Genomic DNA, 22,431 nt, shown 5'->3' with positions numbered 1-22,431 from the left:
TTGAAAACGCGTTGACCACGCCTTAAGTATATTATTTGAGGACTATATTGTCTAGCTTCTGCGAAGTAAGATTTAGAGTGATCCAGAATTGCGTTTGTTTTTTATTCTTAGAAGTAAGATTTTCTGCCAAGTATTGTTTTTGTGAGTTTTCCGTTTTTATTTTCATCCCACAAAACTCAAAACCCAAGAACTATAAATAACAGAGGAAAAACACTTTTGCGGTTATACAAAATGGTTAGGCAAAGAGAAGAGATGGAGTCCTGCCAGGCGCTTTCAACTTGACAAGGGGGAGCATCTTGAGCGCCTTTGACTGATTATCTTCAATACCGAGACACGCCGTTTCTTGCTGAGTTCACGCTGCCGCAGTTTCACTTTCACGCCGGACGGCTCCTGCGCAGACGCGGCGCAGACGCTGCGCAGTTTAAATGCCCGTAGACGCGCTCATTGTCTCCGCAGGCAGAGACGCGCTCGAGGGCTGCGCAGGTCGCCAGAGCGAACACCGCGACCAAGCAGTGACAAGCGGAATGGCGCAGCCCTCGGAGTCCTGGACGTTTTTCAAGCGGAGAAAGGGAAGCACAAGTCGCCCGCAACTCGCCAAATAAACGCTGAAGCTGGAGGTATAAAGGAGCGATAGGAATGGCCGATCCTCTGCGGAGGACAATACTGGCAAAACTTCGGGGGAAGAAATCCAGGAAAGCGGCCGCAGTCGGGGGCTTCGGCGTCGCAACTTTTGTGGATAACCGAGAAGGTAAAGACGGAGTTTTGTGCGGTGTGGATGAGCAAACACCGGACAAAATTATCACTGAATTAAATGATTTGCCAGACATCATGAGAGATAAAGAGGGCTGCCTTAACATAGCGTTTGAAAGCGGGGCAGTGAGATCGAATTGCGAAAACGCCGTGGTTAAAAATGTGTCGCCCCGGGACGATACTTGCGTGCATTTAAACGTAGGATCGGGCGATTATGCTTGGTGGGGTGTGGACTTAAATCATACGGGTCGAGTTCATAAGAGACGCCTGGGGGTCTCTGATCAGAACGAAATGCAGACTCGGGCGAGCCACGGAAACCGGATTAACTATTTTAATGAGCTGGAGTTAGACCTCTCCAAAGATGCATGCACTGAGTCGTCCGAGATGATGCGGGAAAACAGCCATCCACTTTATCCGAGCGGACCTCCAGGACCAATACTAGATTTAGACGGGGTAGGATTGTGTAGGGAGTTAACTCCGGTCCAAACGACCTATCACTATGTTGAAATGAGTGGAAACGGTGTACAAGGTAAAGAGATCGGGGTAGGTGTGCATCAGTGCGGGGAGCATCAGGGGAATCCAGTGGCTTCAAATGCTGAAAAAGATGCCGATTTACTTTGTAATCTCCCTCGAATGCCCTACACTGATATTGCTATAAATGGGGCACAAATATATCAGTTTCTTGCTGTCGGTACGGTAGCTGAGAACCACCAAGTCAGTAATAATCCCTCGGGAGACTACAGAGTGAGAAGTTTTCAGAATACAAGTCTCTTTCCAACCGATTTGGTTGTAAGCGATAAAAATGTGGGCACCGAGGCAGAAATGCAGTGGCAAAATTTGGTCGGCAGTGATGATGGGGATTACTACGACAACGACAATCTCCCGTTTTATAATCCACTATTATGCGCAGCTTCCGGGCCAAATTCAGACCAAGTCGAGATGAATCGGAAACAAGATGAAACAGACGGGTTTAAGGTGTATGAAAGCTACATTGTAAGGACCCAGTTTAAGGAAGCTTGTGTTCTGCTTATAAGTGCGATGCAAGGCATTAATTTGGATAATGAAGTTGCTGTCAATGGACTTGGATGCCATGTAAATCTTACTAGCTGTAATTCCCAGGAGAGTCTCTGCTCAGAAGTATCTTCTAAAGTGGTAGATTGTGATGCATTCTCCTCTGGAGAGGCTGTTCCCCCTGAGTCCCATTCTGTACGCTTTCACGATGGTGAAAACGACAACTTGTGTCTCAGAAGGTCCTTAGCCAGCAAGAGCTTTGAAGTCTTGCCCACTGAGAATCCTCCACCTTTGAGGAGGTCCGTAAGTGATGGAGTGATCGAGTACCACCAAAATCAATATTGCCGCCTTGAACGCAAAGTCCCTTTAGCCCTCATGAGAGAGAATGACTGGGGGATGTCTAGTGGCCTTGTCAGCCTCGCGAATCAGGTTCCATGTGATGGCGAAGGTGGTGACAGTCTTCTCTTGGAGATGGGGGATAATTGCCCATTGAATGAAACCAGTGGACCAGTGAACAGTGCAAAAAGCCAGGGCACAGAGCACGGCTTATTGACCACCCAAGATGTCTTGAAACCCAACGGGGTCACTGTCAACAAGATTCAGGAATGGATGCAGAAGGGACGCATGCTCTCCTCTGAGATGAAGCACCGCATCACTGGTTCTGTTCTCCACGAGGCCTGCGGTGACTCTCCCCCACAGCGTTCTTGCCCCCGTTTCTTGAACAGGGCAAAAGCGGCGCCCCGGGTGACCGGATCTCAGAAACGCAGAACCGTGGCTCGCGGCCAGGGAACCAAACAGCCAGGTAGGCAAGTTGCCAAGCGTGTTCGATGGGTGCGCTCTCACCCGGGCTCCCTAGTGTTCTTCTCTTCAAAGGTCCAGCCCGTCGCTCTTCTGGATGTGGACACGGGTGGAGGGATGACCTTCCTGTGCTTTCTTTCTCTGGACTGGTGGTTGGGGTTCACTCTCTTCTAACTAACATAAGCTAATCTCACAAACTACTAATGGGTTTCCAAGTTTCAGTGCTGGTGTTTAACTATTTTAAGGGTTACCTTACCAGTTATTTCTCTTGGGAGTGGGGGGTGTTTCTTACTGCTGTGACACAGGACACAAGTGTTTAATATATGCAATAAGGAGTTTTTTGAGTCCAGTCAAATGTTTAAGCTCTAGAGAGGAGGAAAGTAGTCAATACTGTAGTAATGGTATAAACATTTCTAGTAGGTCGTGAAACTCAGAAAGTGTGTGTGTGTGTGTGTGTGTGTGTGTGTGTGGAAGGAGCATCTTCTGACCTGATTAGTTCCCCCAGCTTTGTGAACATTCGCTGCTGCTGTTGCCCTGTGTGTCTCAGTTATATGAATGATTGCTCATTGGGTTGCTAACTAGGGACCTAGTTATTTGTTTAAATAATTGTTTATGTGTGTATATCGTCATTTAAAGGCATGATGGTTTGTTTAGATGGAGAGTAGGGTTTTAATTATTGAAATACAGATAAGGTAGTTTGAAAATGTTCAGTATAGTACAGTATCTTTTTAAAGTCTGTGTTGTCACATACAGAAACCATGAATTTTTAATGCAGTTTAATTATCTTTAGCTGAATGTTTAGCATCCTGATGACTGTGTGTGAGTACGGTACTCAAAGTCATTAAACTTTTAATATTAATCGTGCGTCCTGTTGCTCTCAGGGACACTGGGGCCACCTTCTCCCCTTTTGCTAATAGGTTTTCTTTTTCTGAGATGCTAATTGAACGGGGAAAGAAATAAACGTCCAGCATCAAAGGTGCAGAAGTGTGTGGTCCTGACAGCAGACGGCAGGCCTGCCGCGGTGGGCGGAGCCTCCGGCTCTGGTAGCAGCTGGCATGCTAGGCCTTTGAGGTTGCGCTGTTGTACCTGCGGGTCACCGTGGAGACCAAATGGCCTTAATTGAATCTGCCTTTGCCTGAGGGGCGGGGTGGGGCCACAGCCCTGCGGGGGTCAGTCCCGCTGAGTTGGGTTGCTGTTCTCTCTCCCTCCCTCCTCTATTCAACTGGTCCTGTGAGCCTCATCAGCAGCGTTTGCACGATTTGGGCTCCGCTCTATTACGGCGCCTGTGGAGTCTTGATTTCCAGCTGCCTGTTTTCTGTAAAGACGGAAAGCTGCTACAGGTGCTGAAACTGTAAATGTGAGTTTGCAGGGAAATCATGGCTTCCTTAAAGGAGATTGGTATGACTTTCTGACCGAGGATGCGGCGTTCTTAAGCTCTGTGTTTGTCGGTCCGCCACAGCCACACCGTAAAGAGCACAATTTATAGTTTAGACCATGTTCAGCAGTTTCACTGCTTTGCTAGTGTTCCTGCTGTTTCTGCGTGAGGGTTATTGTCCGGGGTGGGGGGGGGTTCAGGCAGTTGGGAGTGGAAGCATCTGTGGATCAGACAATTCCATGACACCACAGCCGCTCTTTTTGTCTGAGCTGGTGCCACGGCGAAACTTTTACACGACCTCCTGTTTCATCCCGGCCATCTGTCACCCTGAGGGCTCACAGATGCATTTAAATGGACATACATGCCCCCCCCCCCCTTTCAGTGCAGGTCAATTTATTCTCCGACAGCTTTCTGAGTGCCTCCCCCCCTTTAAGTTTTAACGTCAGTCGTATATTTTCTTGGTTGCTATGAAACGACTGAGATCATTATAAATCTACAGCACGAATGTGTGTAGAGTCCGTTTCCAAACAAATGACAGGCCGTGCACTCGACTTCCTGCTCGGTGTGGCTTTGTGCGTTTGGCTCTTTGAGAGCTTGGCTTCTCTCCTCACGCTACATTTTAACGATCGCGCGCGCTCTCTCGCCCTTCCCATCAATAATATGGATCCACAACACGGATAATTAGGTTAGGTTTCCCGGAACGGATCCTGCACGCATGCACCTGGCGTACTGTGACCCGGCCGACTCCGTGTTTTGCCGAATCTGTGAAAGAGGTCAGGAAAAAGTACAACCGGTGTTTTTGAGATGAGTATCAGCGCGAAAGCTGGTAAGAACGGGCCACTCACTCGTAGCAGAGAAACACAGGTGACGTGTGAGGCAGTTGCAAGCCCTGGTGAAAAGAGTGTGTGACTAATGAAGATGTAATGAGTGTGAAGGTACCTGAAATGCATTATTTTGACAATAATAAGACCCTTCAACATCTGATGCTTATAAACTCCTGTGCACGTCTCTTCTTTTTCAGCTTATATTAAAAATGTTCGCAGTTCCGTCACAGACACCCAGGAGGCGATAGTGAGCAGACATAATGAAACGAACGAGAAGCTGCGGCTGTTGACCGCCATCACGGTCTCCAAGAAACGTCACTGGTTCCACCATAGTACGTCCAAGAACCCCGTATCAGAGGAGGGCAGCGTTTCCGTGGAACCCGACGTTGCCCACGTCGGCTCTGAGCCTGAAGCCAGTCAGCCGGCACCGACCCCCCTCCACAAAGCCCCCCACCTTCAGCCAGCCAGTGCCAACTCCGACCCCCAGCGGGGAAACGCCGCTGATCGGGCCGGGGACGGCGGCGGCCACCTGGAAGAGGAAGGCGGCGAGATATGGTACAACCCGATTCCAGAAGATGAGGATCCCACGCTGGTCGGTGGCCCTGCTGATGTGGACAGCGTCCGTCACTCTCAGGAGGGCTGCAGCTGCGAGAAGAGGCTCGTTGACGGCTCACTCCTCGTGGAGCCTGCTGAGCTGCGCAGACGCATCCTCACTCGCAGATCTGCAGAGGACAGCCTTCCTCCCAAAGTCACAGCTCCAGGTAAATAAAAAAAGTACAGCGATTAAATCCCTCGTCACCCTCACTCGAGTCTGGGGAGATGTATCTGAGACACGGGGGCTTATCTTTTATCGAGACAATATAATCTGCTATGAAAATTCATGTGACACATAATAGCATTTAATAAGGAAATTCATAAGAATTAGCAAGGCTAGTCACTGCAGGGATTTATTGTATATAATTACTTAGGTCTCCGACAAGCTCAGAGGAGCAGTTTTGCCCTGAACAGAAAAACTTCCGTAGTTACGGAGGTGTTCCATCAGATTTAAAAGCCATTGTAGTACAAATACCCAGCAAATATCCAGCCTTAGGTGGGGTGTATGATTTGGGGGAGGATGTTGCAGTTTGGGGGTAGATGTAGTGTTTTCCAGTCCGGTTCTCGGGGACCTCCAAACAGTCCACGTTTTTGCAAGAACCTTTACTGTCTGGGATGGGAGCAAAAACGTGGACCGTCTGTGGGACCCCTGAGAACCGGGTTGGGAAATACTGGTCGTACTGGAATGCCAGGGCTGAAAGGCAGAGGTCGTTTGTTTGGGGCAGGCGTGAGACTTGGTGACAGCCCAGTGTCACATGGTCCCTTTGTCATTTTTTCCTCTTCTGTATTATTTGCTCATGACCGTGTTTATTAGGGCGCCTGCACTCCGGCTGTTCACAATGCGAGATCTGCCGGTGTGTCTGCAGTCGCTGAAGGAATACGCATGAAACGCGTCGTGTTTGTGATCCGCGTGACGTGAACCATGGCGGGTGGCCGCTCTTACCAGCTGGAGCTTCCACAGAGATGTCGTCTTAGTCCACCTGTCTGCACAGCTGGCCTGTTAGTCTGCACAGCTGGCCTGTTAGTCTCGTCCGCCGCGACAGAATGAAAAATCTTTGCTCGAGATTGGCATGCATCTGGCATTGCCAGCCAGTGCATTTTTCTCGCTTAGGGTGCTCAGGCAGCGGCATGCTGCCCAAGTGCTTGTCGTGGCAGGCAAGAGGTTAAACCTAAATGATTACAGCTGGGAGGCCGATTGTTGCTGGGTCATCAATGTCAGTTTCCAGACGTGATGCAGCTTTTTCTGAGTCAGCTGCTTGACGTCGGTGGTTAACGGCTGCATTGTCTTCAGTTCAGACAAATTCTTCTGTCATTTTTTTTCTGGGATGTGCATCTCTGGAATGTGTATTCTCTATCTCTCTCTCTGACCAACACAGACACCGTGAGAGATGTGCTGCCTGAATGATTCTCACGGTTGGCCAACAACCAGCTAAACTCCCTGTCTGTTACTTGGGCTGGTTTTAACAACAGCAGCCTATAGTTCTCCTTAAAAACATACGTCTGATTAACTATGACTAAAAAGGGATAAGTGATGTATACCATGACATTTGAGTACCCTGACCAGTACTCGGTTATTACCCAGATATAAAACCTGGAATAATAGAAAGCTAGTGAGTTGTAGATGGGCCACTTGGTGCTTTGCTGGAACTGCAAGGGCAGAATTGAATCGGTAGATTAAGACATGACTTGGATGATGGATAATGCCTGGAGACCAGTATTCTTCCTAGAATGGTCATGAAGTATCACAAAATCTTCCCCATACCTGGAGAATTCAATCCATAGCCGATTATAGTTTTGTCTAATTTCACTGGTGCCAGCAGTAATTCAACTTTCCAACTTAACTGAGTAACGTTCATTTTTTCTTTATTCTGTGAAAAACAAGATATCGATCTGCAATAGAGACAGAACTGAATGAGTTATACTCTGGAAAACTATGAGACTTAAAGGCTCATCTTTTTCAGCTCGGCAGCTTATAAAAACTTAAAATCCAAAACCGATTTAAAAAAAAAAAAAAAAAAAAACCCAAAAAATTGAATTTATAGGAACCTTTATTTTTACTCACTTCTGCCTATGTAACATTTCCGTTCTGTTCTTTTTTTTGGAGCCGGCGGAAATGCAGGCAGGTTTCAAAAGGCACCAAGCGAGAACCAGCCCGGCACCAGCTCTTTGGTGGAAACGAGATATTAGTCGGTTAAGGAGAGAGTCCCAGGCTCGAAACTTGCTCAGTACCACATCGAAGGTAACCAAAAGACAATACAATGCTAAACTAGCAGCCTGACCTGCCATTAGAGGCTGGTTCCCCGGCTGGAAGGGCCTTCAGATCCTCCCCAGTGGCAGAGGACTCCTCTCTTCCTCCATAAAAATGCTGAGCCCTATAAGAAGCTCAGTACCTTGTGTTATGCTGAAATAGGACTGTCTGCTAAGCTGTCAGTCCTCTTACTTCCCCCATCCATCTGCCCCCCATCATGCCCCCGTGCCTCTCTATCATCTTCCATCTCCCCTCCTCTGGCACGTACCAGCCGTCTTAAAGAATGAAACATCTTTAAGCTCTTCAAGAAACAAAACTGCAGTACAGCAACTTGTCTGAACTGGTCTCCCCATGACATTGAAGGCCTCCGACAAACAGCTGGCCTTAGTGTTTTTAGGTATCTTCTGTCCAGATCTACTGCATTGTTTCTGCCTGCTTTGAATGTTCTGCTACTGTCCTTTTTCCTGAACGATCTGCCTCAGTGATTCATTGTACAGCAATTAATTATATTGAAAACATTTCATCCTTAGATTCTGCCCAATATTAACACTGGATCCTCTCCTGCCTCCTGTGTTTCGTGTTCTAACAGAGTGCACAATACTATAAAAAACGAAGTAATAACTCATTTTGTGGAAACGACCCCTCTACCCTTCCCCCTTAAGGATCCACGATAAAGCAGTTGCGGTCATATTGTCCTCCTGGTGACCACCATCTTCATCACACTCCAGTGGTGTGAGAATGCAGTGGCCGACATAGAGAAGGAGAGGCCAGTGACCCGTGGCAGTATTTCCACAATCAGATTGAGTAAGCTGACCTGTTTGCATAGAGTTGCCATTGAAAACATTGTCACGTCCTTGGTTGGTGCCTTAGAAGAAGGCAGTCGCAAGGCAGAGCCAAGGGCAAACCACAGGTTGAGAGATCTACAGGGAAGGGCAATACCTGCCATCGTCCTTCCAGTGACCTTCCCAGAATAAGGAAGTAAACAGACAAGGTCATCACAGACCCCTCCCATGTGTCACGCCACCTGTTCCAACAAATCACTTCTGGAATCACTACGACTAAACACTGACTTTTCCAGTGTCTTGTTGGTCAACAAACAATCCTAGAACGACAGCCTATCTGTACTCCCCTAATCCAACCAATCTATCATTACTGTCCCTCATGAACTGCTACTTGTAGGCAGGTTGTCTATATTTTGATGCTAATTTCCACTAATCTTGAAATTCATGATGTTTATGCTGTTGCACTTATCTGATCTGTTAGACTGATATGTGATTCATTCAGTCAAGTGTACAGTTTTGTGCACCAAGACAGACTTTTAACATGTGGTAATGTACTTGACAAACAGAGTTGATTTGAGTAGTCAGTAAATGCATGTATTGGCATTCCCTAGAGGGATCTGAATTTATCATGTCGGGGATTAAAGGATCATCCTTCACAGCTAGACATGTAAAACATGCAAGCCATGTTATTTTTTTATGTCCCCTGTCATTAGCATGTTGTCTCTCTTTTGACTGGAACACGACCTTCAAAGGTTGGAATCCAGCTTCAGAAGTGAATTGTTCTGATCAAGGGGAACTTATTCCCCTGAGACTGTAGGCTTGATGGACATGGGATAACTTTGCAGACAAGGCACGGCTCAAGATAATTACTGTCCTCAAGCTTCATTGTCATCGTTGGTGCTTTAGATTTGAAGCAGTACCTGAGGTTTCTGTTGGAGATATTTTGATGACTTTTGTTCAGCTGTATGTTTAAGATCAAGGTTTTTGCACAAATAGACTGAGATTCTTCAACACTCCTCTTATTATGCACGTCATTTGAAAGGAGAACTTCGGTTCCTCTAAGGTAGTTACCTTTGTGCTTGCCTTAAGCTCACCATTCCCATTTTAGCCAGTGTCTCCTTCACGGAACATCAAAGGAGAAAGGTTTGGTGCAGGCCATACCATTGTAAGGTAATTAGTTTTGCTGTCATAAGCTTACTTGACTGATGCTTCTTGGGCTTGCTGTCTCGCAGCCTGTGATGTGACCTGACACTCGATCTTAGTGTTGCTGGCATGCAAACACACTGCAGGAGTGTCTAAGATTGCTTCATTGATTGGCCTTAATGAACAGACTTTTTTTTCTCTCATAACCAAAAAAGGAAACAAAATGCATGATTTCTGACTTTTGGGTTTATTGTGATTTTAACTGTTGGTGGCAGGAAGGTTTCTGAGTTATGCGATTGTGTCTACCATGTATTTTATTTCTTGCTTTGTTTAATAGGTATGGGTATATCTGCTTGTAACTAAACGGCATGCTCCTATGAACAGCGAATCATATGCCTACCGCTGATTACATATATTATGTAGACGGCATAAAGAGGTTCAGTTTGGCTCAGCTTGGCTCAGCTTTAGAATGGCTAAGATGCATGATCTAACGACTTTAAATGCGGCTTCTCTGAATCAAGCCACGCCTTTGTTTTTTAATTACTATAGTAGAGTCTGCAGTGAATGGTGTGATTTTTGAAAATAAGTCTAAAAATCAATCCAGTTGGTGCAGTGCTGTTGCTGAGAGCAGCTCTTCGGTCAGTGAGGTTAGAGGAAAATGGCAAGACTCTGTAACGGCTACAAGTGCAAAAGTAACAGGTCAGTCAACAGTGAGGTGTGAACTTATCTACCCTTGAACCAGGTCTGGAAACAAAATGGGGGCCTACCAGGTATGGCAGGAAGCGGCCAGTGGAAGTATTTTACAACTGTTTTTAAAATGCATTGTTACACTGTGTCAAAATGTAGAACACAGAGGAGCGCCTGCTTAAGTCCCACCTGCACGCAAGGGCGTGACGGCGGCTTTTATGAAATAAGAAAGTTAGAAAATAAGAAGGCAGGAGGTTTTCATGGCCCTGGAGTAAGGGGACTGAGTAAGAGGGTGTGATGCCAACCTGGCTGTGAGGGGCCGGGATACTCCCTGAGTAGGTCCCTGGTGAGTATACAGCACCGTAACCCAGGGTGTGAAATCAGCATGCTGTCAACGCGGCACATTAATCCCGATTGCCTAGGAACCGGTTACTGCGAAGCTGTCCTTGTGATAATAAAAAACACTCTGTCATCGGTTACAAAAATGGCATCTAATCATGGTGCTGTGGTGGATTTGTTAAGCTGTGGGGCGCAGATAGTGCAGAATGGTATCCTACCTGAAAACTGACCGGGTCAATGAATTGATCCTGTCCAGGGTGCTGTGACATAGGTCACGCCATGGAAGTCCAGTGTGTTTCTGTCAGTATTAGTATGACCCCTAACACGCCAGCCTGTCTTTAACCTTATCTGAGACCAGATGGTTGTTCCGTTTTCATGTTGCCGTTCTACTTGCATTGGACTTTGATAACATTAAAACTAATGCATTTTTTTTTGTTTGTTTTTGGTACTGATCGGTCAAACGGTAAAGAATGGTCAGAGATTTAACATGCTAAGATTGATAGAACCAAGAATTCTGCTTTAGCCAAGATACCAAAAGATGGTAACGCAAGTAACTTAACAGAATAAATGTTTCAGGCAATTGGCTGGCCACTCCTGGAGAGGGGTCCTTGGTTTCTAGGATACACTATCTATCTAAATCAGTACTAATAAAACACTCTGCTCCCTGCTGGATGCTGGTTTGGAAGCAAATAATGAATATTCTCGTTGGGCAACACAATATAATTTTCAGTGTGACATGCTGTCTGCATTTGCAATAATGGAAATAAATATTGTATTTGGATTAGGATCTAATATGTGATGTAGATTTAGATTGATTATAAATATTAGCTGTTCCCATAAAAACCTGTCAGTGTCGTTGCCTGCTGCTCTTGGGGTTCTGCTGTTTCGGGGTCTTCTGGCTCCCTTGCTTCTCGTGGAGACAGCTCAGCTCTTGCTCCTGTGTCAGTCACTGCTTAGTGACCCAGGGCTGAATGTACCACAGGGCACCCGTCTGAGTTTCCGCTAGGCGCTCGCCTTGATCTCGCCGTTTCCTCGCCTGATCTTGCTGGTTGTTTTTCAGAAAATTATGGGGTCTTTTAAAAAGTACTGGCTTCGGGTGCCTTCCTCCAGGTTCCTTAGTATGTTCCTCTTAGGGTCCCCTGAATGAGGTTCTGCTTTAGCGTCTTGTAAATGCTCAGATCAGCTATATTGCTGCGATTAACACTCTTGTTAAAAGCAATAATGGCCTTAAACTTTCACAGCAGTCAGCAGTAAAGTCTTTAGAGCGGTAAACTTACAACTATGTCGTGGCCAAGAAGCTGAAAGAAATTAGCGGTTTTAGGTATGTTGTTACCTCCTGTGCTAAACACATTTGCCTCGCCAGCCAGCTCATTAACTAATGCTTTACTGCCAATAACTTCCACCAGATGAACAGATAGATGCTAAGCGGTGAGGCCCCTTGACATTTAACTCCATGACTGGAGAGCGTGTGATGTTTCCTCAGAGACGCCGTGGGCGTGATGCCATGGGTGAGCTGGCCTTCTCTAGTTACAAAACAGCCCTTCTCATCTTTGGCCGTATGGTGCTTGGTCCATTAGTATCTGGTTTCGAATTATGTAACAAGACCTCAGGTGAGGGGGGGGTGGTCTCTTCGTCTCCTGTTACTGGTACGAATGAGGTGGGGCCCCTCCAAAGAGCAGAGATTCACCTGCTTGATGTGACGGCCCCCTAAGCAAAGAGTTGGTTGAGTAGGGTGTAGGCGTGGTTCACATCCATCAGGTACAGAGGGGATTGGCTGGAGCCCACAGGCCGTCTCCTCTGGCGTCTCCTGTTCTCCTTCCGTGTGCAACTGCTTGTGAGGAGCACAGGTGTTCAAACGCAATGTGGTTTATCACTGTTTGCATGCCTCCCCCCCCCCCCCCCCCCGCCCCTCTACTCCCCACTCAAAGTGTAGCTCTGATGTAACACAAGGGAGAACATTGTTCCTTTTCATTTAACCTTCTCGCTCCCCCCCCCCTCCCTAGTAGAGCACAGCTGGTCTTCTGTAAATAGAGCTGCCCTTGTGGATCACTCGTGTTTTGTAGATGTACACACACCAGCACTTGGTGCTTGGAAAACAAGCCTGAAGTATAGAGTGAGCGGAGGTCCAGAAAGACTAGGGAAAGAGATGCAGGGTTTGAGTGGGAAGCGTCGCTTGACCTGTCGCTTTGGACTCGTTGAGTTTAACACCTTTAACTTGCAGATGAATCCTTTGGGGGTTAGGGTTGAAATGAATAATTTAAATGAAATGCAATATCCACCAGCCCCCCCCCCCCCCCCGTATCCACCAGTGATGCGTGAGACCTATTGGGGGGTAGGCAAAACCGCGGATAATAGTGAACTGTCTGCGGACCCCATATATAATGTGATTTTTGCATAGAAACATATGGTAAAGATTAATTGATAAACTACGCCAATAAGACATTACCAACATTAAATACAATAATAATAAAGGACGTTATACAGTACTGTACTCTCTCAAATGAGAAATTCTTACTGTGATGGACAGGCATACTGTCCTGGCTGCATCGCAGCCCTGTGCCCTGTGATGGACAGGCATACTGTCCTGGCTGCATCGCAGCCCTGTGCCCTGTGATGGACAGGCATACTGTCCTGGCTGCATCGCAGCCCTGTGCCCTGTGATGGACAGGCATACTGTCCTGGCTGCATCGCAGCCCAGTGCCCTGTGATGGACAGGCATACTGTCCTGGCTGCATCGCAGCCCTGTGCCCTGTGCATTCTGGGACAGGCTATAGGTACCCATCACCCTGACCAGGATATGGAGTTAGAAGATGAGTGTCTGTTTTTCACAGGAAGTAACAGGGAGAGCAGTGGGTGTCTAATTACTTTTTAATTACTGTTTAATTATCGAAGCTCACTTAGTTTGATAAGAGTTGATGGATTTCTTAAGCACTGGAAATTTTACAGAGTAACTCGTTCCACTGATTTATCGACTTTTATGGAGTTGAACTGTTGCTCAAGTGCTTTTCCACCAGCCTATGGACAAAGCTGATGTTGCCTAGAAGATAACAAGTACAGCTACTTGAGTTGTCCGAGACTTTTGGCCCATGCGTATTCTTTGCCCTGTCTGTTAACAAGCATGTGGAAATCTCTTCATTAAAAGGCCATATATTTGCTGGGATTATCTATAACATGTATATATTTAGGGTGAATAGGATGATCTGTTTTTAAGTTTTCGATGATGCTCTTATTCTCTCAGCATTTAGTCTAACAGGACCAGGCACCTCCAAGTCTCGTTTGTGTCTCTCTTCTTTTCTGGCTTTTTACGGGCCACTAATGACCCGTGGGCCTTTAATTGGTGCTGGGAAGCAGGCGTTCCAAAGCATGAATGGCCTCCTGGTTTTTCTGACCTCCACTCCTTTGTCTGCCTTTGTTCCCTGCAGATGGCATCGAGGCCGGTGTCTCGCCTCCTTCCAGCCCCAACCCCTGGAAGAAGGGGAGCTCCATCAACTGGTCCTTTCCGGACAGGATCAAGTCTCCACGCACAATGAGGAAACTGTCCATGAAGATGAAGCTTCCGGAGCTCAGCAGGAAGCTGAACGTGAAAGGGGTCTCCAGCAGCCAAACTGATCCGCTGTACTCGTCCCCAAAGGTCACCCGCAGACTGGAGGGCGGCCCCAACCGTTCCCACCTCTCTCCTGGCGGTGGTCAGACTGCCAGAAACGTCATCTCCCGTTATCACCTTGACAGCAGCGTTTTCACTCGGAACAACGACAGCCAGAAGACCCGGAGCGGCTCCAAGGCGGCCAGCAAGGGCGGCTACCTCAGCGACGGAGACTCTCCAGAGCTGGTCACTAAGTCAGGGAAACAAAGGGACAAAGACTGCCCGGCAAGCAACGGCTCCAAACTCCACGGCCCGGAGATGGACGTCAACTCCTTCCGGCACTACAGCTTCTCAGCTCAGCCCAAGTGCAGCCAGTACATTTCAGGCATCATGAGCCTCCACTTCTTTGGGGCAGAGGATCTGAAGCCTCCCCGCGTCGACTCGCGCAGCGTCTACTGCGCCATCCAGGTGGACTCCGTCAACAAGGCCCGCACGGCCATGCTGACCTGCAAGACGGCCTTCCTGGACATGGACCATGCCTTCAACATCGAGCTAGAGAACGCCCAGCAGCTGAAGTTGGTGGTATTCAGTTGGGAGTCCAGCCCGCGCCGGCACCGCGTCTGTTGCCACGGCACTGTGGCATTACCCACGCTCTTCAGGGTCACCAGGTCACACCAGCTGGCTGTCCAGCTTGAGCCACGGGGAGTGATCTATGTCAAGCTTGGCCTGATAGAGCGCTGGCCCAACTCGCTGGACGCCCCCGACGGAGGGCAGGAGCTGCGGGTCTTCCGGGTGGATGCCAGCCTAGTGGTGGAACGGGAGGCCAGTGGTTTTACGGTGCCCCTGGTCGTCAAGAAATGCATCACAGAGATCGAGAAGAGGGGATGCCAGGTAAATGCATCTTCCCTTCGCATGATGTGAGGTCTAATGCGTTAATTTCACTAATAGTAGAATAAATTAGGTCTTAGGATGTGATGTGTAAAGTAAAAAGAAGTGCATGGAATGCAATAGACTTGATTTTACGATATGACTTTAGTCCATCTTATAGCAGTGCCGGGATACAATTATATTAAATGAGGCTCTTGTCAACACCATCAGCGGAGTGTTGAGTTAATAGCTTTGGGCTACCAAAGCGTATCGTCATTTGGAATTAAGGAAGCTATTATTGGAACGTCCCTTCTTTGTGTCCTGCTGGGTTTGTGCAGGCTATCGTGCTAAATTAGGTCGCCCTTCTTGCTGAAAGGGGCCGCCAAGAAGCCAGAAGCGTCGTGTTTCACTTCCTCTGAAGAGGATGATGGGGGGGGGGGGGGGGAAGCAGGAATTGCCGGGTCTTCTCCTTGGCCTTGGCATTGCCTGCTGTTTATAATGCGTGCCAGATGGGCTCATTGGGTAACGGCCGTCCGGTTTGAGTACCAGGCCCCGGATTCTACTGTAGTGCAAGTGAGAGCTTTGTGGGGAGGATACAGCGGATTTTCCATCAGAACCAGAAAAATAAAAGATGTTTATAAAAGCATGTGAGTTCGTTCCAAAGATCCGAGTGTGATTCCAGGTTTCAGATCATTGCTATAATCAAAATTGGGTTGCTAATCTTGGTGTTTATAAGCCGGAGAGAAACGGCAATGTCGTATATAGTCTTGGCTTCATCAACTGACCAAAATGACTCATGGTGACCCGGTTGGCAGATGGTGGGCCTGTACCGCCTTTGTGGTTCTGCGGCGGTCAAAAAGGAGCTACGGGAGGCTTTCGAGCGGGACAGCCAGGGCGTGGATCTCTCTGAAGATCGATACCCAGACATCAATGTCATCACTGGTAAAGTACCCGACTGTGCACTCTATACCACATGCAACAGCGGTGGGTAGTTCAGTTCCAGAAAGTAAAAATCCAGACCAAGACTTTGTTTCAACCAACCAGTTGAGTACTCTGTGACTTGTCATTCTTTATACTAAACTTGTTGGTTGAAACAAAATCATGGTCTGGATTTTTACTTTCCGGACCTGAATTATCCACCTCCTGGTGTCAGATAAATAATACTGAATATGAGGGCTGTATCACTTCTGTATAGATTTGGAATTTACAGTTAGACCTCAGCTCTCGCATTTGTGATTGAAAATGATGTAACATATCAGTAATTCTATGCCAGGATCAAGGTGATGTCGTTATATCTGTACAAGATAATGTGTGACATCATCGGACCTCCCAAACCAGGAAGCCTTGTGTCCAACACTTGCTGTTGTCTGAAGGGGGGGTTGGGAGGGGGGTCGAGACGAACATCCATCTACAGGCATATCGTTAACAGCAAATGAAATCTGGACAGTATCCATCCATCCATCTATCCATTATTAATAACCACTTATCGTCACGGTGGATTGGAACCCTTCCTGGGAAGCGAGGGGTATTTGTGTGTGTGTGCGTGTGTGTGTGTGTGTGCGTGTGCGTGTGTGTGTATTTAGTATACAATGCCTTTTATACGGAAATAAGATCACACTGGAATTACACTCCACGGAAGTCTCTAATAAAGATTAATAATTTCCAATACAATGATTAAGGATAAAAAATTAGGGTTGGGCCAATATCTGAATTTAAATTATCGATTATTGTTGCAAAAAAATGCAACAATAAAGCATTTATTATGCATTCGTAGAACATTCATAAGAAACTTTAATATACATTATACAAATAGAATGTTTGTTATTAATGTATATTACAGCTGTTAATGTATGGTAGGATGTTACGGTGTACTTGCATGCTGCTTATGAATGTTCTATGAATGCATTTTGAAGGTACAATTAATGTGAAGCATTACCATGCGTTTATGCAGCCTATTTTGCATTTTCATTTTCAAACAATACAGAGGTAATGTTGTGAAAATGCCCTTAGGGAAGTTAAGTTCTCTGCAGCCTAAGATTTCCAATATTTTGTTCACTTGTTTTTGTAAAATGTCCATTTCTCTGTCACAGGGCAGTGACACCGGGCAGAAAGCTTAGCAGTCTAACGCAGCCCCTTCTATTGTGTGTTTGCAGCTATTGATGTTTACAACTAATAGTGCAAAAACTACTCGACACAATCAAGCGTTATTTTCACCTTTTTTTCCCCACAGCTGAAACACGAGCAGGAAATGTTGCCCAAATAAACCGTGCACTGGCTGTAGTCATTAATGTATAACCAATGTAAACAATGTGCAGTTTAATAATTACAATAACCATCATAATCACAACAATAGCAAGCTATGTTTTAGTACGTTCTCATTTCTTTAAAAAACTGCAGCTGCCATTTGGGAAAGGAATTTACACAGAAGTTTTTAGCACGAACCTCAAGAATGTTTACTTTGCGAGGGTTTAGCTGGGCGCGCAGTGGACGTGCAGTGGACGTGCAGTGTGGCCTGTGGCACTGAAGACCTGCTTTGACGTGCTTGTGCCACAATCTTTGTCAGCATCGACATTAAAGGAAGCCATCTTTGATCATGTTGCCAACAGAATCTCGTCTTTTTGCTGTGGTGTGCTTATCACAAAACTGCAGGGAAAAATGTTTTTTCGTGTGTTTGTTTTTTTTTTATCCGATAACGCAGTTTGACCTGATGAAAATAGAATTAGCTGTAACTAAAAATGAAAACTCTTTGCACACATTTTTCGATGTATTTTATGGAAAAAATATCAGTAAGTAGGGCTGTCTCAATACTTTAGACGCACTAGTAATCTGCTTACCAAATTGTAGGCATAAGTAAATCCAGCCTCCTGACAAATGTTTCACCCGTCATCTAAAGCCCTGGTGATGATTGTACATGCGGCATGTAATCGCAATTACATCGTGACGTGATCGTGACAGAGCTGTCTGTAAGGGGAAAAAATAATTAGCGATTATCTGCTGAACTCTAATAAGCTTCCCCGTTCTTTAGTGTTTTTCATTTTGTTTTTATTTATTACGGCAGAGCTGTGGATGCTGGTCACCGTTAGGGCAAGGCCTCATGCTCGGTTTGATTTGTGTGGTTGAGGGAATGGAGGTTCGGCATGTTGAGTCGTGTTAGTTTTACTGTGCTGTTTCAGTTTGACCTTCGGAGCCAGCGAGCATTGTGAGAGTCCTGTGAAGGGGGAGTGTGGGTTACTGCTGCGGGGGGGGGGTTGGGGTGTTAAATAAAAAATGGCTTGGGGTTAGCAGGCAGCTGGGGTCAGGGAGCTGCATTTTACACTGCTAATTTGTCACCCCCAGGAATTCAAAAGCGCTAATTTGAGTGAGCAGTCTGCCAAAGTTACAAAATGCAGTCACTGGTTCCTTAATTATAACACTTGTAGAAAATGAACCGAAAGTAAATTTTGACCTGATCTCTGACTTGCTTGAGTGGCTGCTTTTGTGTGCCTTTCTCTGGCTAATGGCTAAAATCCCTTTTCGGCCTAATTAGCGAGGTAGAGAATGGCTGTCTGCGGGGATGATCCCTCTCCCCCTGGAAGCGCTCTTCAGACGCACTGGGGCTTGCCTCCACCTGGATGAACTCCTGTGTCCCCTTGTTCGCAGACCACAGTGCCCAGGAACCCTGCTGGTCAGGAGGTCACCTGTGCTGGGAGGTCTGGGCCTGGTCTGTCTTTTAGACCTTCTGTATAATAATCTAAAAGTATTTACCGGAGATGATGATGTTTGCTAATTTTTTTCAGTCATGCATCAAACATTAAGTGAAGAAAACAAAATAAAATTTAATTGGGGGAAGAAAATAAAGAAAAAAAAAAATCCAACGTAGCTGCTGAGAGGTAATGCGAGGAACCTCGCGTGGCCCACATTTCGGCAGGGATGGGAAGTCACATGGCTGCTGTTGACTGCTAGGTTGTCTGGCATCCTTTGACGGACACGCCGAGTCACCTTCCACGTGTCCCAGTGGCCTCGATAAAATGAGTGTCTACAATGGGGGGGCGGGGCTTTCCGGGGTCAACGCCAGGTGTGTCTGTTTGCATTTGTTAGCCGCACGCCGTGCAGTCTGCCCGTGGTAACGCAGGATGCGTGGGAACACATTGACCGGGATCCCTAAGGAAGCCGATGTACTGCAGCCGGGATTCCCCCGATCGATCGCAGCCGCCGTGTGACCTGTGACGTTTCGTCTCCGTCTCAGGCGTCCTCAAAGACTACCTACGGGAGCTACCGACGCCCCTCATCTCAGACCGCCTCTACGAGGCCGTCCTTGACGCCATGGCCAAGCGGCCTCTGAAGATGGGCGCCATGGGCTGCGAAAACGACCCGGCGGACTCCCTGCACGCCACAGGGCTGCTCGCCCACCTGCCGCCGGTGGAGAAGGTGAGGAGATTCGGCATGCGCTCCGTGTGGCGTGTTGTTACGGCGACCGTGTCCAGGGCTAGTGCTGAGCTTCTGTGGCTGGTTCCCAGCACAGGACACACTCACCTGGTTCACTGCAGACGACTCGATCGGGCTCCCTGGGGAGCTGGGGATGCCAGTCTATAGAGGGGACTTTTCCTTTGTCTCTTAGAAAGCCAGACAGACAGTATGCAGTATGATATGAGTCTGTCTGGATTTTGCTGGCAGCTTGAAGAGGGAACACAAAAAACAAAACAAAACGGGGAGGCTTATTTCACATTCTCAGAGATCCGTTTGTCTCGTATCGACCGAGCGTAAGGATTGGCCATCGATTAGTTATGCCTGTTGCTGGGTTGTGGCAGGCCGCCCTCCAGATGCTGTTGAACCACCTGAAGCTGGTGGCCTCCCACCAGGACGTGAATAGGATGACCTGCCAGAACCTGGCCGTCTGCTTCGGACCGGTGCTGCTGGGCCAGAGGCAGGAGGCCGCCTGCCGCACCAACCGCACGTTTGCCGACTGCGAGGAGCTGGCCAGTGCCTTGCACTTCAAGAAGCACATCGAGGTCCTTCACTACCTGCTGCAGCTCTGGCCAGGTGAGGTCTGGCTGCTGCAGTTTCCGCCGCCAAGTTGGGGGTCATTGCGGGCTGGCACTTCTAATTTCGTAATGACTTCTAATTACGTGTAATTAATTCAAATTTTAAAGAATGCAGGAAATACTAACTTTTAGAGTGTCTTAGTTTTTCATATGTCTGCCAGCTTTTGGTTAATTAAAACAGAAAAAGGTCAAGAATGGATTCTTTTTCAACTCGATGTGATTGTTTCATGTGCAGCAAAGAATGTGGTTTTGCTGCTACTTTAGACGGATTGAGTCACTATAACGGCCTGGGGGGGTGGGGTGGGGGGGGGGGCAGTGTTTATCTTGAAGCCCAGTGCTCAAAGATTAAAGATTTCTTTTGATCTTTTTGCCCCCTCACTGCAGATTCTCCCTAATGCACTTAGTGTGTTTATATATATTTTTTTCTTTGTGCAGAAGACCCAAGGTGACTCTAAGGATGACGTCGTGGTTTAGTGGCACGCGGGCGGGGGCTGTTACCGGCGGCCCACGGGGGGCAAAGCCGCCTCGGTTTAAGCCGTCCTGCCGGCCGCCAGTAACAGCCCAGGAATTGGTCACTGACTTGTGTAGCTCCCTGAAAGATGATATTCAGTGACTAGGGAGGGACTTCATTTAAAGCATTATAGTGTGTATTCCAGTAAAGGGGAATTGGGAGGTTCAGGGTGCGAAGGTGGATACTCTGAGGGCGTACTCCTATAGTTAAGCCCACACTGAAATCTGCCTATATCACCCATGTTTATTTTCGCCTTTTAACGCGTATATTTGGCTGTACATAGGCTATAATCCTGGGCTTGCTCCTCCCGCCTCTTCCCTGTCAGTACCCTGTTGGCGTTTTGGTCATGTAGGGCGCCCCCTGGAGGAGCGTTTGCGCGACTAGACCTCAAAGCTGCAGTTAACTCACTGCGCTCTCCAGTTAATAGGCAGAAAACTTTGGCTGAAAAAGACAGTTATTCTTTTAAAAAAACTGTTCTTTTTTTAAATTAAATACTTCTCAGCTGCTCCTAATATTTAATCTGTTAAATATTCCGTGGTATTGGCCGCTGGTTTCGGCGGGAATGTCTGCTGTGATATTTGCACTGTCCTCAGAGCAGGGAAGTGATGGTTTGGGGGTCCTTGTCTTCTGCAGTGGTGGACCCGAACAAGACCCCGAGTCCGCAGGAGGAGAAGGAGGAGGTGTCACCCACCTCACAGTGCATCCGCCGGAGGAAGGAGCGTCCGCAGGCCCTGAACCTCAGCGAGGCGGAGGTGGCCGGGGTGCTGCGTCCCAAACCGGGCCGCCTTGACAGCCCCAGCAACCGCTACGCCGGAGACTGGAGTCTCTGCCGGGACCGCTACCTCCAGCCGTCCAAGGAGGGTGACGGGGAGGACGCCGACTACGACAACGTGCCCTGGGAGGAGGAGGGGACCTCAGAGGAGGGCAAGGCTGCGGAGGAGGATGAGGTGGACGACATGGAAGTGGAGGAGAAGACCTCCCTGCCCGATGAACCGGACAGTAACATTTTGTCGACCCCGAATGATCTAACCAAAGATAACGAGTATCAAGGCTACATGAAGATCCGCGAGATGAACTCGGTCTTGAACAACACGCTGAACCTCAACGAGCTGCAGCAGAGCATCGACAACTTGATCGGCAGCTTGGAAAGGGAGCTCAACAAGAACAAGCTGGCCGTGGGTTACTGACTTAGACCCCCCCTCCCTGATGACGTGTCGGAGGGACCTGACCCACATCCAGCCGGGCCGTAGCTCTTTCCTTTTATCCCGGTTAATGATCCCTTTTGTGTTGGTGCTTTCTTCTTATTAGGAGAATCCCGAAAAGCTGTAAAAGCACCTTAATTTATGCAGGGCGGTGCTCAGTTAACCGATGACATGATACGAAACCTGCCACTTACCAAGGTACATTCTCAAGAAGCTGAAGGAGACGTGGATTATGGCCAAAGTTGCTGACTCTACGCTGGGCGAGATCGATGCTTGAATCACTACTGGGGCCAACCGGGTTCGGAGTTCGGACCTGATCTGGGTCTGGAGCACCAGTTTACTTATGTGTTTAAGTTTTAATGCATGATAGAGTGACTTACCCTAGACAGATTCTCTGTAGCTGTTAGCATGAATTATGGTACGTGTCATACGTGAAGAAATGTCTGTTTTTCGTCTGAAATGCCGAACTTGAAATCTACAGCTACGTCGTTGGTACCACTTGGGCATGCGTGGTTTCCGATGGCGGTAAATAGAGAATCGGTCACTTACTGTGAAACTACTACAGGTTTTTTAGAAACCAGATCAGACCCCCACTGCAGTGACCTTGCTTGCTATAGAATAGTAAATGTCCAGTGTTCAATATTTAACATGTAGGTAATTGAAGAATGTTAATCTGATTTCAGATATTTTATATAT

The 22,431-nt window shown here is 47.5% G+C and overlaps 1 protein-coding gene across 2 annotated transcripts; it reads left to right on the top strand.

Moving 5' to 3' along the window:
* Nucleotides 1-68: 68 nt before the first annotated feature.
* On the top strand, nucleotides 69-22,431 carry LOC111847636 (rho GTPase-activating protein SYDE2-like). 2 transcript variants are annotated; one of them, XM_023819000.2, is made up of 7 exons: nucleotides 69-2,563; nucleotides 4,956-5,519; nucleotides 13,974-15,025; nucleotides 15,817-15,943; nucleotides 19,227-19,408; nucleotides 19,789-20,020; nucleotides 21,167-22,431. In XM_023819000.2, the coding sequence occupies exons 1-7, from the start codon at nucleotides 637-639 to the stop codon at nucleotides 21,718-21,720; spliced, it is 4,638 nt and encodes a 1,545-aa protein (XP_023674768.2). In that variant the 5' UTR covers nucleotides 69-636; the 3' UTR covers nucleotides 21,721-22,431. The 2 variants fall into 2 exon arrangements, with proteins under 2 accessions (XP_023674768.2, XP_023674769.2); XM_023819001.2 differs by having other exon boundaries at nucleotides 74-748.

The sequence above is a fragment of the Paramormyrops kingsleyae genome, chromosome 21, assembly GCF_048594095.1.
Source record: "Paramormyrops kingsleyae isolate MSU_618 chromosome 21, PKINGS_0.4, whole genome shotgun sequence".
In the NCBI taxonomy this organism is placed as follows: Eukaryota; Metazoa; Chordata; class Actinopteri; order Osteoglossiformes; family Mormyridae; genus Paramormyrops; species Paramormyrops kingsleyae.
This window is presented reverse-complemented; position numbering and strand designations above follow the sequence as displayed.